Source organism: Panthera uncia (assembly GCF_023721935.1).
Source record: "Panthera uncia isolate 11264 chromosome B2 unlocalized genomic scaffold, Puncia_PCG_1.0 HiC_scaffold_24, whole genome shotgun sequence".
Taxonomy (NCBI): domain Eukaryota; kingdom Metazoa; phylum Chordata; class Mammalia; order Carnivora; family Felidae; genus Panthera; species Panthera uncia.
Genome location: NW_026057580.1, coordinates 4,061,179 through 4,079,676, shown reverse-complemented (window position 1 = coordinate 4,079,676; position 18,498 = coordinate 4,061,179). Strand labels below are relative to the sequence as shown.

The 18,498-nt window shown below is 39.4% G+C and overlaps 1 protein-coding gene across 1 annotated transcript in view; it reads right to left on the bottom strand.

Annotated features, from left to right (window-relative positions):
- The window catches only part of GLO1 (glyoxalase I), a 32,559-nt gene extending 19,981 nt beyond the window's left edge, over positions 1-12,578 (bottom strand). Inside the window, exon 1 of the mRNA XM_049652743.1 lies at positions 12,429-12,578. Within this exon, the coding sequence (XP_049508700.1) occupies positions 12,429-12,512 (84 nt within the window). The 5' untranslated portion in view covers positions 12,513-12,578. The remainder of the gene's footprint in view (positions 1-12,428) is intronic.
- Between the last annotated feature and the right edge of the window lie 5,920 nt (positions 12,579-18,498).

Genomic DNA, 18,498 nt, shown 5'->3' with positions numbered 1-18,498 from the left:
GATATAGCATTTTTCTGAGAAGACTCAATATGATAAACAGATTATTTTCAAAGATGAAATGTAAACTCTAATGCCATTTTTAACATTAAAATAAGCCTATACATACATGGCTGAAAAATTAAAGGTATATTCAATATCAGTGGATTTATTCATAAAAAAAAGAGGCTTATAAATCCTTTGCTATAAAAATGTTATTTGGATGATATAAAAAACAAGCAGGGATTGCTTTTTATAAAATGAGAAAGTTATTCTATGCTAACAGTTTTCTATTTATCACCAACATATTCTGTCAACTCTCTGTACTACTGGTAAACCCTTGAATGATCTTGAGAAAAAGTTCCTTTCCCAAAAAGATCCTAAAAATGACTATTTATTGCTATGGTTCTAAAATATTGTTTAAAATAAATATATCTTGTGTTTAAAAAGGTAGTTCTTACATTCATGTCTTGTCTCATCAGACAATTTTTTGTCTTTCCTTTATCATGTTCTAAATTTTGAACAATGAAAGATGTCTCTTATGCCTAAACTATCTTTGGGTTTTCTGGGATGGCTACCAGGTAACAAAGGTTTGCTTCTTTGCCTTATAAAAAGAAAAAGGATATAGGAGCACCTGAGTGGCTCAGTCTGTTGAGCATCCAACTCTTGATTTCAGCTCAGGTCATGATTCCAGGGTAGTGGGATCAAGCCCTGTGTCAGGTTCTGTGTTGAGCATGGAGCCTGGTTAAGATCCAACCCCCCCCCCCCATCTGCTTGTGCTCACTCTCTCTAAAATAAAAATTAAAAAATAAGAATATAAATAATCATCAGGCTTTGGATAGGGGGGGGCACATTGTCCAAATTTCATTAACTCAAAACTACTTTGAAAAAACTTTAATGGTGCAGTCAAGGATGTTTCTAGTGCACAATCCTGACAAAATTATAAAGGTGAGACATGGATGTGAACCAAAGGGTCAAGGTCCCTTAGAGCATCTCTAAATGGATTTTTTGGTGTTAAGATGTGAGACTTAGGAAATCTTCATTTTTTAACTTAAGGGTGTTTAGCTGCTCCAGCACAATTTGTTGAAAGCCTATCCTTTCTCCATTGGACTGCATTCTCATCTTTGCCAAACATCTATAGAGTATGTTAGTGTGGGTCTACTTCTGTGTTCTCTATTCTGTTCCACTATTCTGTATCTTCTCTGCTAACACCACAGAGTAGTGAGTACTGTAGCTATAGAATAAATCCTAAAATCAGACTTCCACTTCATCCTTTTTAAAATTTGGTTATTCTAGTTTATGTGCCTTCCATATAAATTTTAGAATAATCTTACCTGTATCTAAAAAAAAAAAGGTTTGTGTTAAACATGTATATCAATTTGTGGAGAAGTGACATCTTTACAATGCTGAGTCTTCCAATGATGAACACAGTATGTTTCTCTCCATTTATTTAAATCTTTATCAATACTATTTAATTTTCAACATATAAGGCCTGTATATGTTTGATTTATACCTAAGAAATTTTATTGAGCAATTATATTTTTAATCTTGGTGTTCATGTATTCTCTGCTTAGTATACAGAAACAGAATTGATTTTTGTATGTTTATCTTTTATCCTGCAACCTCAATAAACTCATTTATTAGTCCTAGAAGAGTTTTTTGTAGATTCCTTAGGATTTCCTATGCACAATCATGTCATCTGCAAATAGGGACAGTTTTATTTCTTCATTCCAATCCATATCACTGTTACTTCCTTTTCCTCCCTTACTGCACTAGCCAGAACTTGTAGCACTATGTTGAGTAAGAGTGGTGAGAACAGACATCCTTGTCTTGTTCCCCCAAATCAGGGAAAAAGCATCACCATTAAGTATAATGTAAGGTTTTTATGTATGGTCTTTATCATAAAGTTGAAAACTTCCACTTCATTCCTATTTTTTTCTAGAAAAAAAATTAAACATAAATGGTGTTGAATTTTTGTCAAAAGTTTTTTTTTTCTGCATCATTTAACATGATCATGTGATTTTTCTTTAGCCTCCTAAGACAGTGGATTACTTTGATTGATTTTTGAATACTAAACCAGGCTTGCATACCTGGAATAAACCCCACTTGGTCATGGGGGGTTTTTTTATTGCTAGATTATATTTGCTAATATTTTGTCAAGGACTTTTACATTTATATTCATGAGGGATATTAGTCTGTAAATTTCATTTTTTTTACTGCCTTCATCTGATTTTGCTATCAGAGTTATACTAGCTTTAAATGTTTTTTTTTTTTTTAATTTTTTTAAGTAGGCTCTATGCCTAACGTGGGACTTGAACTCACAACCTTGAGATCAAGACTCACATGCTCTACTGAGTTGGCCAGCTGCCCAGAGTAATACTAGCTTTATAAAATGAATCAGGAAGTACTCCCTCCTCTTCAATTTTTTTAAAGGGATAATGTAGAATTGATGTTAATTTTTCTTTAATATTTGGAAGAATTCTCCAGTGAAATCATCTGGGCCTTGAAATATCTGTTTTAAAAAGTTATTGATTATGAATTCAATTTCCTTGTGTTATAGAGCTATTCAAATTATTTCATATTGAGCAAGTTATGATAGTTTATATTTTCTAGGAACTGGTCCACTTCATGTAAATTCCCAAATTTACATATACAGAGTTGTTTTTAATATTCCCTTATTATCTTTCTTTTTTTTTTTTTTTTAATTTTTTTTTTTTCAACGTTTTTTATTTATTTTTGGGACAGAGAGAGACAGAGCATGAACGGGGGAGGGTCAGAGAGAGAGGGAGACACAGAATCGGAAACAGGCTCCAGGCTCCGAGCCATCAGCCCAGAGCCTGACGCGGGGCTCGAACTCACAGACCGCGAGATCGTGACCTGGCTGAAGTCGGACGCTTAACCGACTGCGCCACCCAGGCGCCCCTCCCTTATTATCTTTCTGATGTCTGCAGTCTGTAGTGGTATTTCCTATTTAATTTCTCATATTGGTAATTTGTGTCTTCTATTTTGTCAGTCTTGCTACAAGTTTACCAATTCTATTGTGTTTCTTTTTTTCAAAGAATTAGTTTTAGTTGTTTTTCTCTAGTCTATTTCTAATTTCAATTATTTCTGCTTTTTATTATTTCCCTCCTTCTGCTTCCTTTGGGTTATTTTGCTTTGGGTAATAAGCAATCTTATTGATAAGAATGTGGTAATTGCAGGGGACTTTAATAGGCCACTTACAACAATGGATAGATCATCTAGACACAGGATCAATAAAGAAACAAGGGCCGTGAATGATACATTAGATCAGATGGACTTGACAGATATTTTTAGAACTCTGCATCCCAAAGCAACAGAATATACTTTCTTCTTGATTGCACATGGAACATTCTCCAAGACAGATCACATACTGTGTCACAAAACAGCCCTTAATAACTATAAAAGAATTGAGATCATACCATGCACACTTTCAGACCACAATGCTATGAAACTTGAAATCAACCACAGGAAAAAGTCTGGAAAATCTCCAAAAACATGGAGATTAAAGAACACCCTACTAAAGAATGAATAGGTCAACCAGGCAATTAGAGAAGAAATTAAAAAATATATGGAAACAAATGAAAGTGAAAATACAACAATCCAAACGCTTTGGGATGCAGTGAAAGCAGTCCTGAGAGGAAAATACACTGCAATCCAGGCCTATCTCAAGAAACAAGAAAAATCCCAAATACAAAATCTAACAGCACACCTAAAGGAAACAGAAGCAGAACAGCAAAAGCACCCCAAACCCAGCAGAAGAAGAGAAATAATAAAGATCAGAGCAGAAATAAACAATATAGAATCTAAAAAAAAGTTAGTGCAGATCAATGAAACCAAGAGTTGGTTTTTTGAAAAAATAAACAAAATTGATAAACCTCTAGCCAGGCTTTTCAAAAATAAAAGGGAGATGACCCAAATAGATAAAATCATGAATGAAAATGGAATTATTACAACCAATCCATCAGAAATACAAGCAATTATCAGGGAATACTATGAAAAATTATGTGCCAACAAACTGGACAACCTGGAAGAAATGGACAAATTCCTAAGCACCTACACACTTCCAAAACTCAAACAGGAAGAAATAGAAAACTTGAACAGACCCATAACCAGCGAAGAAATTGAATCAGTTATCAAAAATCTCCCAACAAATAAGAGTCCAGAACCAGATGGCTTCCCTGGGGAATTCTACCAGACATTTAAAGCAGAGATAATACCTATCCTTCTCAAGCTGTTCCAAAAAATAGAAAGGGAAGGAAAACTTCCAGACTCATTCTATGAAGCCAACATTACTTTGATTCCTAAACCAGACAGAGAACCAGTAAAAAAAGAGAACTACAGGCCAATATCCCTGATGAATATGGATGCAAAAATTCTCAATAAGATACTAGCAAATCGAATTCAACAGTGTATAAAAAGAATTATTCACCATGATCAAGTGGAATTCATTTCTGGGCTAGAGGGCTGGTTCAACATTCGCAAATCAAACAATGTGATACATCGTATTAATAAAAGAAAAGAAAAGAACCATATGATCCTGTCAATCGATGCAGAAAAAGCATTTGACAAAATTCAGCATTCTTTCTTAATAAAAACCCTTGAGAAAGTTGAGATAGAAGGAACATACTTAAACATCATAAAAGCCATATGCGAAAAGCCCACAGCTAGTATCATCCTCAATGGGGAAAAACTGAGAACTTTCCCCCTGAGATCAGGAACACGACAGGGATGTCCACTCTCACTGCTGTTGTTTAACATAGTGTTGGACGTTCTAGCATCATCAATCAGACAACAAAAGGAAATCAAAGGCATCAAAATTGCAAAGATGAAGTCAAGCTTTCACTTTTTGCAGATGACATGGTATTATACATGGAAAACCGATAAACTCTCTGCTAAAACTGATACATGAAGTCACAGGATACAAAATTAATGTACAGAAATCAGTTGCATTCATATACACTAATAATGAAGCAACAGAAAGACAAATAAAGAAACTGATCCCATTCACAACTGCACCAAGAATCATAAAATACCTAGGAATAAACCTAACCAAAGATGTAAAAGATCTATATGCTGAAAACTATAGAAAGCTTATGAAGGAAATTGAAGAAGATATAAAGAAATAGAAAAACATTCCATGCTCATGGATTGGAAGAATAAATATTGTTAAAATGTCAATACTACCAAAGCTATCTATACATTCAATGCAATCCCAATAAAAACTGTACCAGTATTCTTCTCGAAGCTAGAACAAGCAATCCTAAAATTTGTATGGAGCCACCAAAGACCCCAAATAGCCAAAGTAATATTGAAGAAGAAGACCAAAGTGGGAGGTATCACCATCCCAGACTTTAGCCTCTACTACAAAGCTGTGATCATCAAGATAGCATGGTATTGGCACAAAAAGAGACACACAGACCAATGGGATAGAATAGAAACCCCAGAATTGGACCCACAAAAGTATGGCCAACTAATCTTTGACAAAGCAGGAAAGAATATCCAATGGAAAAAAGTCTCTTTAACAAATGGTGCTGGGAGAACTGGACAGCAACATGCAGAAGAATGAAACTAGACCACTTTCATACACCATTTACAAAAATAAACTCAATATGGATAAAGGACCTGCATGTGAGACAGGAAACCATCAAAACCCTAGAGAAGAAAGCAGGAAAAAACCTCTCTGACCTCAGCCGCAGCAATTTCTTACTTGACACATCTCCAAAAGCAAGGGAATTAAAAGCAAAAATGAACTATTGGGACCTCATCAAGATAAAAAGCTTCTGCACTGCAAAGCAAACAATCAACAAAACTAAAAGGCAACCAACGGAATGGGAAAAGATTTTTGCAAATGACATATCGGACAAAGGGCTAGTATCCAAAATCTATAAAGAACTCACCCATCTCCACACCCAAAAAACAAATAATCCAGTGAAGAAATGGGCAGAAAACATGAATAGACACTTCTCTAAAGAAGACATCCAGATGGCCAACAGGCACATGAAAAGATGCTCAACATCACTCCTCATCAGGGAAATACAAATCAAAACCACACTGAGATATCATGAACAAATCAGGAGACTACAGATGCTGGAGAGGATGTGGAGAAACGGGAACCCTCTTGCACTGATGGTGGGAATGCAAACTGGTGCAGCCACTCTGGAAAACAGTGTGGAGGTTCCTCAAAAAATGAAAAATAGAACTACCCTATGACCCAGCAATAGCACTGCTAGGAATTTACCCAAAGGATACAGGAGTGCTGATGCATAGGGGCACTTGAACCCCAATGTTTATAGCAGCACTTTCAATAATAGCCAAATTATGGAAAGAGCCTAAATGTCCATCAACTGATGAATGGATAAAGAAATTATGGTTTATATACACAATGGAATACTACTTGGCAATGAGAAAGAATGCAATATGGCCTTTTGTAGCAATGTGGATGGAACTAGAGAGTGTTATGATAAGTGAAATAAGTCATACAGAGAAAGATACCATATGTTTTCATTCTTATATGGATCCTGAGAAACTTAACAGAAGTCCATGGGGGAGGGGAAGGGAAAAAAAAAAGTTAGAGAGGGAAGGAGGCAAACCATAAGAGACCCTTAAAAACTGAGAATAAACTGAGGGTTGATGGGGGGTGGGAGGGAGGGGAAAGTGGGCGATGGGCATTGAGGAGGGCATCTGTTGGGATGAGCACGGGGTGTTGTATGGAAACCAATTTGACAATAAATTTCATATTAAAAAAAATAATAAATCTATCCAGTGATGTCCTAAAAAACAAACAAAGTGCTGCATCACCCCCAGCAAGGAGTCTTCTTAAGGCTCAAATAAACAGACTCCACAGGGCTTGGACAGACTCCACAGCCCTCAGGACAACCACAGGCTGAAAGGGTTTGTCAGAAAAACACAGCTTGCCAACAGAGCAGTGTTAGGTGTTCCTTTTCAGCAGGAGTACCTCAAGATGTCCAGCAGCTCAGGCACAGGGAGATCTGCACTGGTAGGAGCCAGAATCACCCTGGTGTAGAAGCCCTATGTGTACCACAAGCACCAGTGTCTCCAGTAAAAATCCCATGGGCACAGCTTCCAGAATTTCCCCAAGGGACAGTTACAAGAGACCAAAGCCATGACTTCCTATTAGATATTGATAATTCTCCCTCTCCAAATGCAATTTACCAATCAGCTTATCTTTTATCATAAGCAATATCGCTAAGTAACAAACATATTTTTAATGGTTTCTTGGGAGACAGCTAGAGTTAACCAAATTCACATTCTCATCAAAGGGTTAAGGGCTGATATGCTTCTAGGTATCATATCTCCTATAAAACAAAAATGGATCAAGTTTTGGTCTTTCCTGACTTCTTAAAACTACAGTTGCCTTGAGTGAAAGACCCTTTTGGAAATACAAGCATATCTGAGGGGAACAAAATTGTCTTCTATTAACAGCTGGAGAACATGGTTGATGCACAGGATGGTTTGATATGGTTTTTTTCTTCACTATCTTCCTCCTTCTAGAGTTATTTGCCTGACTCAACCTATGTCAGAATGTGATAAATTGTTCCTGAAAATAATTCAGCAACTCCCTTTACATTTATTCTGTCTTATCTAAATTGGTTTCATGTGGTTCTTTCCTTCCCACTCTATAAGTCAACAGCCAAAGACATACTTCAAGTGTACTCACCCTACAGATAAGAGAGACAGAAATAGATAGGAGACACAAAGGAATTTTTTTTTTAATTTAAAATTTACCTGTGAAATTTGTAAACACCCCTGCCAGACTACTCTTACAACAGATGAAAGAAACAGGAAAATCCCAGAAGCCCTCAGGACCACCAGGACTTTAAAATCTCATGCAAAGGGACAGAAAAAACACACAAGTGTCAGAGAAATAATTCTTCACAAGCAATATGGCTCAAATGCTGGCTCCACCCCCATTACTTTGAGTAAATCGTTACTTTTCTTGAACCTCAGTTTTCACATCTTTAGAATGGGGATAATTATAGTTCTCTGCTTGTAGGGCTGAGTTGGAAAGTATATGGGATAGTGCACGTTAGTGTTTAGCATAGGGCCTCTAGAATCCCTTGTCAGCCCAAGCCAGAGACCTGAAGTCTTCCTAGATTTCTCCCTCTCTACTTCTCTGTAATCCATTCCAAGTGTCCTATCAACCTGACTGATTAAACGCCTCTGAAATCTTTCTCCTTGTCTTTTTTTTTTTTTTAATGTTTATTCATCTTTTGAGACAGAGAGAGACAGAGCATGAACAGGAGAGGGTCAGAGAGAGAGGGAGACACAGAATCTGAAACAGGTTCCAGGCTCTGAGCTGTCAACACAGAGCCCGACACGGGGCTTGAACTCACGGACCGTGAGATCATGACCTGGACCGAAGTCGGACACTCAACCGACTGAGCCACCCAGGTGCCCCTCTCCTTGTCTTTATAAATGAGCACCACCTTCCTCATGTCCTCACTACTTCCTCCCTGAATGTCTGTCATAGCCTCCCTGGTCTCTGCTCCTTGCAGTTTTCCCCAGATGCAATCCACTGACTTTCCCATAAAGCACCAGAGTGATCTTTCTATAGTGAAAACCCAATTGTGTCACTTCTGGGTTTAAAATAATTCCTTCAGTGGTGCTTCACAGCTTTTAGGAGAAAGTCCCCAAAACAAGCACATATTGGTTATTGCATACTTCTCTAACTTCATCATTTGTCAGCATTACCCTAAACTGGTCATTTCAAACATTTCTGGTAAACCCTTATCAGTTAAAAAAGAGAGCATCAGCCCCAATAAATATGTATTTATTTTAATTATATACATTTACAAATATACTAATAAAACATATATATTATAGGGGCGCCTGGATGGCTCAGTATGCTAGGCATCCGACTTTGGCTCAGGTCATGATCTTGCAGTTCATGGGTTTGAGCCCCGCATAGCGCTCTGTGCCTGGAGTCTGTTCCAAATTCTGTGTCTCCCTCTCTCTCTGCCCCTCCCCAGCTCATGCTCTGTCTCTGTCTGTCTCCCAAAAATGAACAGATGTTAAAAAAAATACACACACACACACACACACACACACACACACACACACACACATATATATATATATATTATAAAATATTATTTACCAAATAGAAATCCTTACATGGTGAGAAATCTTTACAGGGGCAGTGAGTGCTCATATTTTCTTTGGACATCCTGATGATTGTCCTGTGTACCTTCCCCTCAACTCCCATTGCCTATAACTTAGTCTCATATTACCTGTAGATTCCTGCATCAGTTCTCAGAAGTTATTGTGCTTTTTATATTTGTATGATTCTCTCTGCCTAGATTCTCTCTGCCTATAATGTATGATTCTCTCTGCCTAGAACAGTCTTTCATCCATCTGGCCACTGTCCTTCCTTCCTCCTCTCCATTCTCTCTTCCACCTACCCCTGCACCAATTCTATCAGCTTAAGTGTCGCCAAGACTCAGAGTTTTCCCTGACCCGATCACCCCCCACTCAGATGGGACAGGACTCCAAATTATTATATTAAAGGACACTGAGAGAGTAAAAAGAATTAATTTCAGGAGAGTATCACTTAGGGGAAAAAAAAAAGTATGTGGCCTTATGAAGACAGTTGGCCAATAAGACTACCCAGGATGTGGGACAGCTATACATTCCTTGACCTGCCTTTATGACAAAGGTGCAAATGATCAACAGGGAAGTTGACTTTCTACCACCGCTACCCTATACTTTCCAAACCAGGCCCTCATCATTTATTTCACCTTCTGGAAGAACCTTTTAGGTGTCCTCGTCCCCTTCAGGCCTGTATACCTCCAATCAATTCTACAAAAATGCTGTGAAACCCTGAATGGTTCCCTACTACCTATATAAAATCCAACTTCCTTAGATGTGACATTCAAAAGCTCTCTCCATGATCTGGCTCCAACCTACCATTCTAGCCTTCTCCACCACTGCTCCACTGCTTAGATAACCTGAACTTCAACCAAAAACATGTAACTCACCTCTCCAGAACATGACTTCACTGCATCATTTTGCCATCTCACCACATTTTTGCTCATATATTTCCTTCACCTAGAATGCCTCCTCCCATATAACTCTGTCTCCCAGGTGATTCTGGACCCCCATCCACCTTTCAAGACATAGACTCACCCCCACCTTCCACTTGATGCACTCCCTGATCCCCACAGTTGAAACACAACCTTGAATTATATCACTTTTCATAGAGAACATTAATACATTTTATCTTCCTAGCAGCTCTCTTTATGTTGCTTTTACAAACTCAGCTCAAGTGCCCTGCTAAGATCACTGCAGCCAATGACAGAACTGGGGGTTCAGATGTAGGTCTTTGGACTTCAAATACCCCATATATATACCATACTACAGATGCTACCTTCAAAAATTTCTACCTCTGTGCTCCAAGGGTGGTTTATAATTTCAATAGCACATTTATCTCAGTTCCATCTTATATTGGAGTTGGTGTCTGTTTGATTGAGACCTCATCTGGTTCAGCCCAGTATCCCCCATACATACTATGTTTTTATATATAGCAGTGTGTGTGTGTGTGTGTGTGTGTGTGTGTGTGTGTGTGTGTATGTGTGTGTGTTTATATATATAAATAAAATCAGCAATCAGACTGAATCTAATTTAGGTCTTTTACTTTCCTTCATGTCAACTTCCAAAATTACTGCTGAAGTCAGTACTCCAGAAGCAGAACAGGGTGGAGGCTGGGAGCATGAGCTCCTCTCTGGGCAAGTTACTCAAGTTACTCAATACCTCTATCCTGGAGTCTTCTCATTTATAAAATGGAGATAATAATTATGCCTTCTTCGTAGAGTTGTTATGAGGATTAAATTAAGTAATGTACTTCAAACAACAACCCAGGGCCTGGCACACTCAAGCTGTTATTACCTATCCATTTTATGTCCCCTACATGGTACCTCAAGGGCCAAAAATTACTGATTTCAAGAAGTAATTACTCCAAACAACCAAGAGAATTTTCAATTATATGTAGTGTAAATTAAGAATGCAATGGGCACCTGGGTGGCTCAGTCGGTTAGGCATTGGACTCTTGATTTTGGTTCAGGTCATGATCTCACAGTTCGTGAGTTTGGCCCCACTTCGGGCTCTCTCTTCCCTCTTGGAATTCTCTCTCTCTCTCTCTCTCTCTCTCTCCCTGTCTCTCTCTCAAAAATAAACTGTAAATAAAAATGCAAGAAAATGTATTTAATACATTTCATAAAAGTCTCTGAAATATTTTTTTAAATAGCCCAGCACATAAAATCTCCAGTTATCTAGGAAATTAATTTATACTGAATGACTCAGTTTATATTTTGTGAAATAACTAGGTATTACTTTTAGAGGATATACAAGTGAAATGAGTGTGAAAGGAAATTTCTTTCTTTTCCTCCCTCCCTCTCTCTTCTGTCCCAATATTTCTCAGTGACTACCATTTTGCCTAAGCTAAGGACCAGGTGCCAAAGGCTTTAGCAATGAGAGAGGTGTCTGACTCTTCACCCTGAAGGTAAAGAGCAAGCAGGGAGCAAACTCAGTTCCTCTTTGAGGTCTGCATAAAACACGTATTCAATCTTCAAGGAATTTAGAAATTCCCCCATCTAATTTAAAAAAATACAAAGTCGTTTACTGACACTGACAAGTACACCGGAATAACCCCCACTCCCCGCCGCAAGCGGCAGTTGTGTCAAATCCTGGCAGCATGGAGGCACCACACCTGAGTGAGTTACACTGACTGGGTAGAGACATGTTAAGCAAGCTGGAGGGAGGCAACAAGTCATTCCTCTTACTGGGTCTCGGCTGCAATGAGAGGATCGGTGAAAGAATTTCTAAGATTCCCTTTGGATCTAAGCTCCACGATTCTGTCACCTTTCTTGGGGGCCACCATGCACAGGGAGGGCAGAAGTGTGACCGTGAGCAACCATAAAAACCAAGCAAAAGCGAAATTCTGGGCGCGGTTAAACTCGGAGATCAGATTAGTTTGGAGGAGTTAAGCCAGCAGCCAGAGCAGGCTGGGAGGGGCCGGCGTGGATAAGGACCTTCGAACCTGGACTGGGAGTTCTGAAGCTCCTCTTATCCGCCATAGCTACTGGCCCGGGGAACACGCACACGCACGGATAAGGGATCTGACCCTGGCTTGGCCGTGGCTTCCAGTTACCGTCCCCAAATAAACAAGTTAATACAAGAAGGGTCACAGTCTCTGAGGAAATGGATCCTCTCACGCATCCCCTATTGGACACCACTAGCCATTTACCCAGCCCATTCTGGTCCCCCCTAGGCAGCCAGAGCTGCGGTGGCGACGGTCGGATGGGGTTCGAATCCAGCCGGAGCCCGGCCTGGCTGTGCCGGGGACGTGCGCCCTCCCGGGGCCCGAGCTACGGCCTGCGGGGCCGCGACTTGGGAGAAGTAGGTTCTGCGCCCACCTTGGTGCTGGGGTCCGGGTCGGAGCAGCAACCGAGGGCAGCCTCGTCGGTAAGGCCGCTGGACACGGGCTGCGGTTCTGCCATCGCCGCACTGCTGTATTACTGACGACCGTCTGAGAACGCAGCAAACCAGCCACAATCCTCCCGGCCTCTCCTAGGGACGGCGCCGCGGGGAGGGCGGCCGCTGATTTCCAGCCAATCGCTGCGCGTACAGCAAGTTGACTCTCTGCAGATTGGGTCCCAGTAAGTCAGCGCCTCCAGCCACACGACTCTGTGCCTCAAGACTACAACTCCCAAGGTGCCTTGCACTTGAAGAGGGTGGCTGGCTGAGGAAACACAAAATCCCTGCGGGCCGGAAAGAGTGGTTTTCTGGGTATTGCTTCCTGACCTGATTTTTTTTTTTTTTTTTTTTTTTCCTGCTTAATTGTTAAAGTTCAGGAAGCACCCAGACCTCAGGGATGCAACTTGGTAGAAAATTGAAACCTGATGAAAAGAGAATTGGGAGCTTTCCTTTTTAAATTATAAGGATCCAAAAGTATTTTCTCAGTTTAAGCAGTACAGAATAATTGAAACAACCCTGACTTAGTAAAAAAAAAATCTAGACTCAAGTTTTGGTTCCACTATTTATTTGCTATAGAAGCTTGAATAATTACTGGCCCCCCTCTGAGCTTCCTTGCAGGATTTTGGTGAGGTTCAAATGAGGTTTAAGTCACAGTTTCACTACTTATGATTTAAATGTCCACAACTTGCAGTGTGTGTTTACATTAATTTTGCTAAGGCACATATTTTAATTGTGTTCACTGGAAGACTTGATTATCACTGTTCTTTGATAACTGGCACATAGTATATGCTTAGTACATATTTCCTGTGGTTAAAAGACTAAGTGATCATAATTGGTGTAAACATAATTTAGAAAAGGGCCTGGTGCAGGGAGCCTGGGTGGCTCAGTAGGTTAAGCGTCCAACTTCAGCTCAGGTCATGCTCTCACGGTCCATGAGTTCAAGACCTGGGTCGGTCTCTGTACTGACAGCTCAGAGACTGGACCCTGCTTTGGTTCTGTGTCTCCCTCTCTCTCTGCTCCTCCCTCACTCACACTCTGCCTCTCTCTCAAAAATAAATAAACATAAAAATAAAAATAAAAAAAAGAAAAGGACCTTATGTTAGTAAATTAATGAGGAATGAGATTTGACAAAGGGTTTTTAAATGAATAGGAGGGTCTATTGTAAATTAGCAAGAAGATAGATACATGTTAGGGATTTTGGTGGCAAGAGGTTGGGGAAAATGGGAGTTTATTGGCTCACCTAATCAGACTGAAGCAGGGCAGGGATGCATCTGGCACCAAACATATAGCACCAGGCACCTGGCCACCACCAAGGTGTCTCCATCTCTCATCTCAGTTTCTTTCCTCATCTCCACTTCATTTTGTCAGACATACTTACTTTTCCAGTCCAGCAGCTTAGAGCTCTCAGCCTCTCAGCCTCTTACCTGAGAGGGAGCAACCACTTCCCTAAATTCCAACTTGATAAAATAGGAGGAGCTATGACTAGCCTAGACTAGGACCTATGCTAACTCTTGTGGTCAGGGCACTGTGATTGGCAACCAGGATTAGAACCACATGTTTGAAGTGGGAGAAGCAGCAGCTCCCCCAAAGAAGAGGGAGGCTGTTCTTATAAAATAAGAGGACTCGGTATACTGGAACCACAGAACTTCAGCATGGAAATAGACCTTAAAGCTGCTAATCCAGGAACTGAGGCAACATAAACCCTCCATACACTGTGCATCACTGAACTATTCCATAGAAGCCCAGACAAAAGAAATTTGTCTGAGATGTTTTATTGAAAAGACATTCCAAACTGTTCTTTTCCTCTAACCCTCTGGTAAACTTTCAGGATATAAGAGAAATAAACCATATAAATGGATAGGAAGCCTTAATATCATAAAATATTGATTCATTTTAATGAAATTAACCTATTAATGTAATTTTTTTTAGGTTTATTTATTTTGAGAGAGAGAGAGAGCACAAGCAGGGGAGGGGCAGAGAGAGAGGGAGAGAGAGAGAATCCCAAGCAGGCTCTACACTGCCAGCGCAGAGCCTGATGTGGGGCTCAAACCCACGGACTGTGAGATCATGACCTAAACCAAAACCAAGAGTTTGACTGAGCCACCCAGGCACCTCTGTAATGCAATTTTAATAAAAATGTTGATGGATTCTTTATTGAACTGAAGAAGCTGGTTCCAGATTCTATTTTTAGATCTCCAAATAGGCAAGACATATTTGAAAAATAAACAAGTAGGGGGACCTAAACTTCTAGATAATACGATTTACTATAAAGCTGCAGTTACACAATGTGGCAATGGCACTGGTAGGCAGAAATCAATAAATGGAAATTGTGATATGCAGCTCTAAGATGTCGCCAATAATCCCTACCTCCAGGTATTCGCACTTTTGTGTTATCCCCTCCCCCTGAGTATGGATTTAGTGACTTACTTCCAAAGCATAGACTATGGCTGAAGTGATGGCTTGTCACTTCTGATATTAAATTACGCAGTGATTCTTGTCTTGGGAGATCTTTCTCACTTTCTTTTTCTCCAATCTCTCACTGAGGGTAAGCAAGCTGCCACATTGTGAACAACACTATGGATAGGCTCATGTGGCAAGGAACTGTTTGATGTCTCTTATCAATAGCCAGTCAAGACCTGAGGCCGGCCAACAGCCACATGTATAAGCTCGGACGTGAGTCCTCTCCCAATATGGCTTTGAAATAACTGCTGCCCTGGTTGACCCCATAATTTTTACTCTATAAGAAACCTGGAGCCAGAAGTATCCGTCTAGACCATTCCCAGATTCCTAACCCACAGAAACTATCAGATAACAAAATTTTGTTGTTTTTAGCTGCAAAGTTTTGGGATAATTTGTTGTGCAGCAATACACAACTAATATATACATACACATATAAAAACTTGATATAGATTAGAGTTAGTACTGCTGATCAGTAGGGAAAAGATACATTTTTCAATGGATGGTTTAGGACAGCATAGTTTATCTATATGAGAAAAGAAAAGATTTCTCTATTTCATACCATAAAGAAAAACAAAAGTCCAAGTGTATTAAAAATATAAATGTGAGGGGCACCTGGGGGTGGCTCAGTCATTTGGGCATCTGACTTCAGCTCAGGTCATGATCTCATGGTTCCTGGGTTCCAACCCCACGTCAGTCTCTGTGCTGACAGCTCAGAGCCTGGAGCCTGCTTTGGATTCTGCGTCTCCCTCTCTCTCTCTCTACCCCTTCCCTGCTCCCACTCTGTCTCTCTCTCCCTCTCAAAAATAAATAAACACTATATACATACATACATATATATATATATGTATGTGTATATATATATATATATATATATATATGTAAAAAAGCAAAAACTTAAAACATAAAGAGCAAAATATCAGAGAATATCTTTATGAATTCATGGTAGGAATTTCTTAATGTAAAAGTACAAAATATAAAAGAAAAAAGGATCTTAACTAAAACACACCATAAAAAAATAAAAAAAAAACCAACCACAGAGTGGGAGAAGGTAGGGGCAACACACATAGCCATCAAAGGATCAGTATCAATAATAAGTAAAAACTCTTACAAATCAATGAAAACAATATAAGTAACTGAATAGAAAACATGACAAAAAGGAAAAACAGGCAGTTTACGAAAGAGGAAACACAAATACCTAATAAGCATATTAAAAAAATGCTCCGACTCCCTGGTAAACAGAAAAATGCCATTTAATATAAAAATGAGGTTCCTTTTTTGCCTTTAAAACTGACAAAAATTTAAAAATCAAAAGTCTGTGTTGATGTGAATGTAGAACTGAAATTCATTCATATACATTTGCTGATATAAACCCAAATTATTATAAACACTTTAAAATAATGACAGTATCTAGTAAAGTTACAGAGAGTACATCCTAGGATCCATGAATAAGCATATGTCCTAGAGGATTATTGTGACTATACTGGTTTAACATGGTTTGAATAGAAAAAAAATTGATAAAGCCTAAGTGTCCAAAAGCAAGAAAACAGTGTTATTTCATGCAGCAGAATACTATACGTAAGTGAAAATGAATGAATCAGAGGAACATAGTCCAACATGGATAAATCTCACAAATAGAAATGAAATAATTAAAAGTTGCAGAAGAATCCATATGGCAGAACACCATTTTTGCAAAGTTTTAAATTGTGCAACGATAGAATGTATTGCTTGGGGCTAAATATACTTAGAGTGATGGGGTCAGGAAATGCCTAGGAATACACAACTCCAAATACAGGAACATGATTTCCCCTAAGGGATGGTAGAGGAGAAGAGGGGAGGGATATACTAGGGATTTAAATATTTTGACGTTGTTTCATAACTAAAGGTGATGGTGGATAAATGGATAATTGTTTCATTCTTTATGCTTCCCTGTATATCTTAAATATTAAATAATATACTTTCAAAAGCTTAAAAGCAATAAGTGCCACATATAGAAATAAAAGGAAAGGCAGCAGTAATGGGGAAGGAATAGTGTAAAATGGTCACTATTTGAGAAGACACAAATGCCAAATAGAGCATAAGTGTTTCTTTTTTTTGGTAGAAGGATTATTAGTTTCCTACAGTTGTAACAAACCGTCAAACCCGTGGTGGCTCAAAATAACAGAAACTCATTCTCTCACAATATTAGAGGCTGAAAGTGTGAAATGAAGGTGTCAGCAGGGTTATCCCCCACTACAAAGGTTCTGGGAGAGAATCCTCCTCCTCTTCCAGCTTTTGGTGGCTCTTGCTTTTCCTTGGTTTACAGCAGCATAAATCACTGCCTCTGTCTTCACATGGCCTTTTCCCTATGTCTAAAATCTCTCACCCCTTTCTCTTCTAAGGACACCAGTCACAGGATTAAGGGTCTGTCACAGTACTCCAACCTGTCTTAAGGGTTAACTTGCTTCAAGCTTATGCACTCCTTGCTTGCTGAACTAAGTCCCTTGATCTATAGCAGAACTAACTTACTTTCCTTGAGATTTTCAGACGACTGGCCTTGAGAAGCAAAGGACCCAACTTTCCTCGACCCAACTTTCCTAGAAGATAAGGCCTGACTACATTGGAAAACAGTTGCCACTGATGCCAGCAGGTCCATTCAAGGTCATGTCAACATAGGACAAATCTCCTGGGCACCTGATTCTTCTGCACATAGCCCCCTCCCTTTTCTCATGCCTCCCCTGTTTTAAAAATATATTTTTTAATGTTTTTATTTTGAAAGAGAGAGAGCGCAAGCAGAGAAGGGGCAGAGAAAGAGAGGGAGAGAGAGAGAATCCCAAGCAGCCTCTGCATGTCAGCACAGAGCCGGACCAGGCGCTGGAACCCACACAAAACGTGAGATCACGACCTGAGCCAAAATCAAGAGTTGGATGCATAACCGACTGGGCCACCCAGGTGCCCCACCCGTGCCTCCCCCTTTAAAACCCTCCAGCTTCCTCTGAATGGGGAAGATGGTCTTTGAGACATTAGTCTGCCCTCTTCCCAGGTTACCAGCTTCCTGAATAAAGCAACCTTTCTTTGCCTGCCATCACTTGTCTCTACAGTATTGATTTTCAAGCATTAAGTAAGTAAATCGGAGTTAGGAACTGATTCTCAGCCCTGTAACTATTATTATTAGTGTACATAGTAAGGGACAAAAAATACTGAACTGGTAACAGGGGTCTTGAATTTTAGTCATGGGACATGCTGCCCAGTAGCTCAATGAATTAGTTCTGAAACTCAAATGGTGAAGCTGCTCTCTAGTCCTGGATGTCCTCATTTGTAAAACAAAGTGCAGGAAATAAGATGATATCCAAGTTCCCTTCCTGTTCCAAAAATCTATAACTCCATGATGAGTCTGTTTTTCAAGCCTCAGCCACTGACAGAAAGATCACACTATTGACAGAAATAAAAATGTCAAAACAATCAACTGAAGATGTCTAGATTTCGTAGGGAATATGCAATTAGAGTACACAGATTATCAATATGCGTTATGTTATAATTGTCCTAATATAGCCACAATTTAAGTAGCCAGAC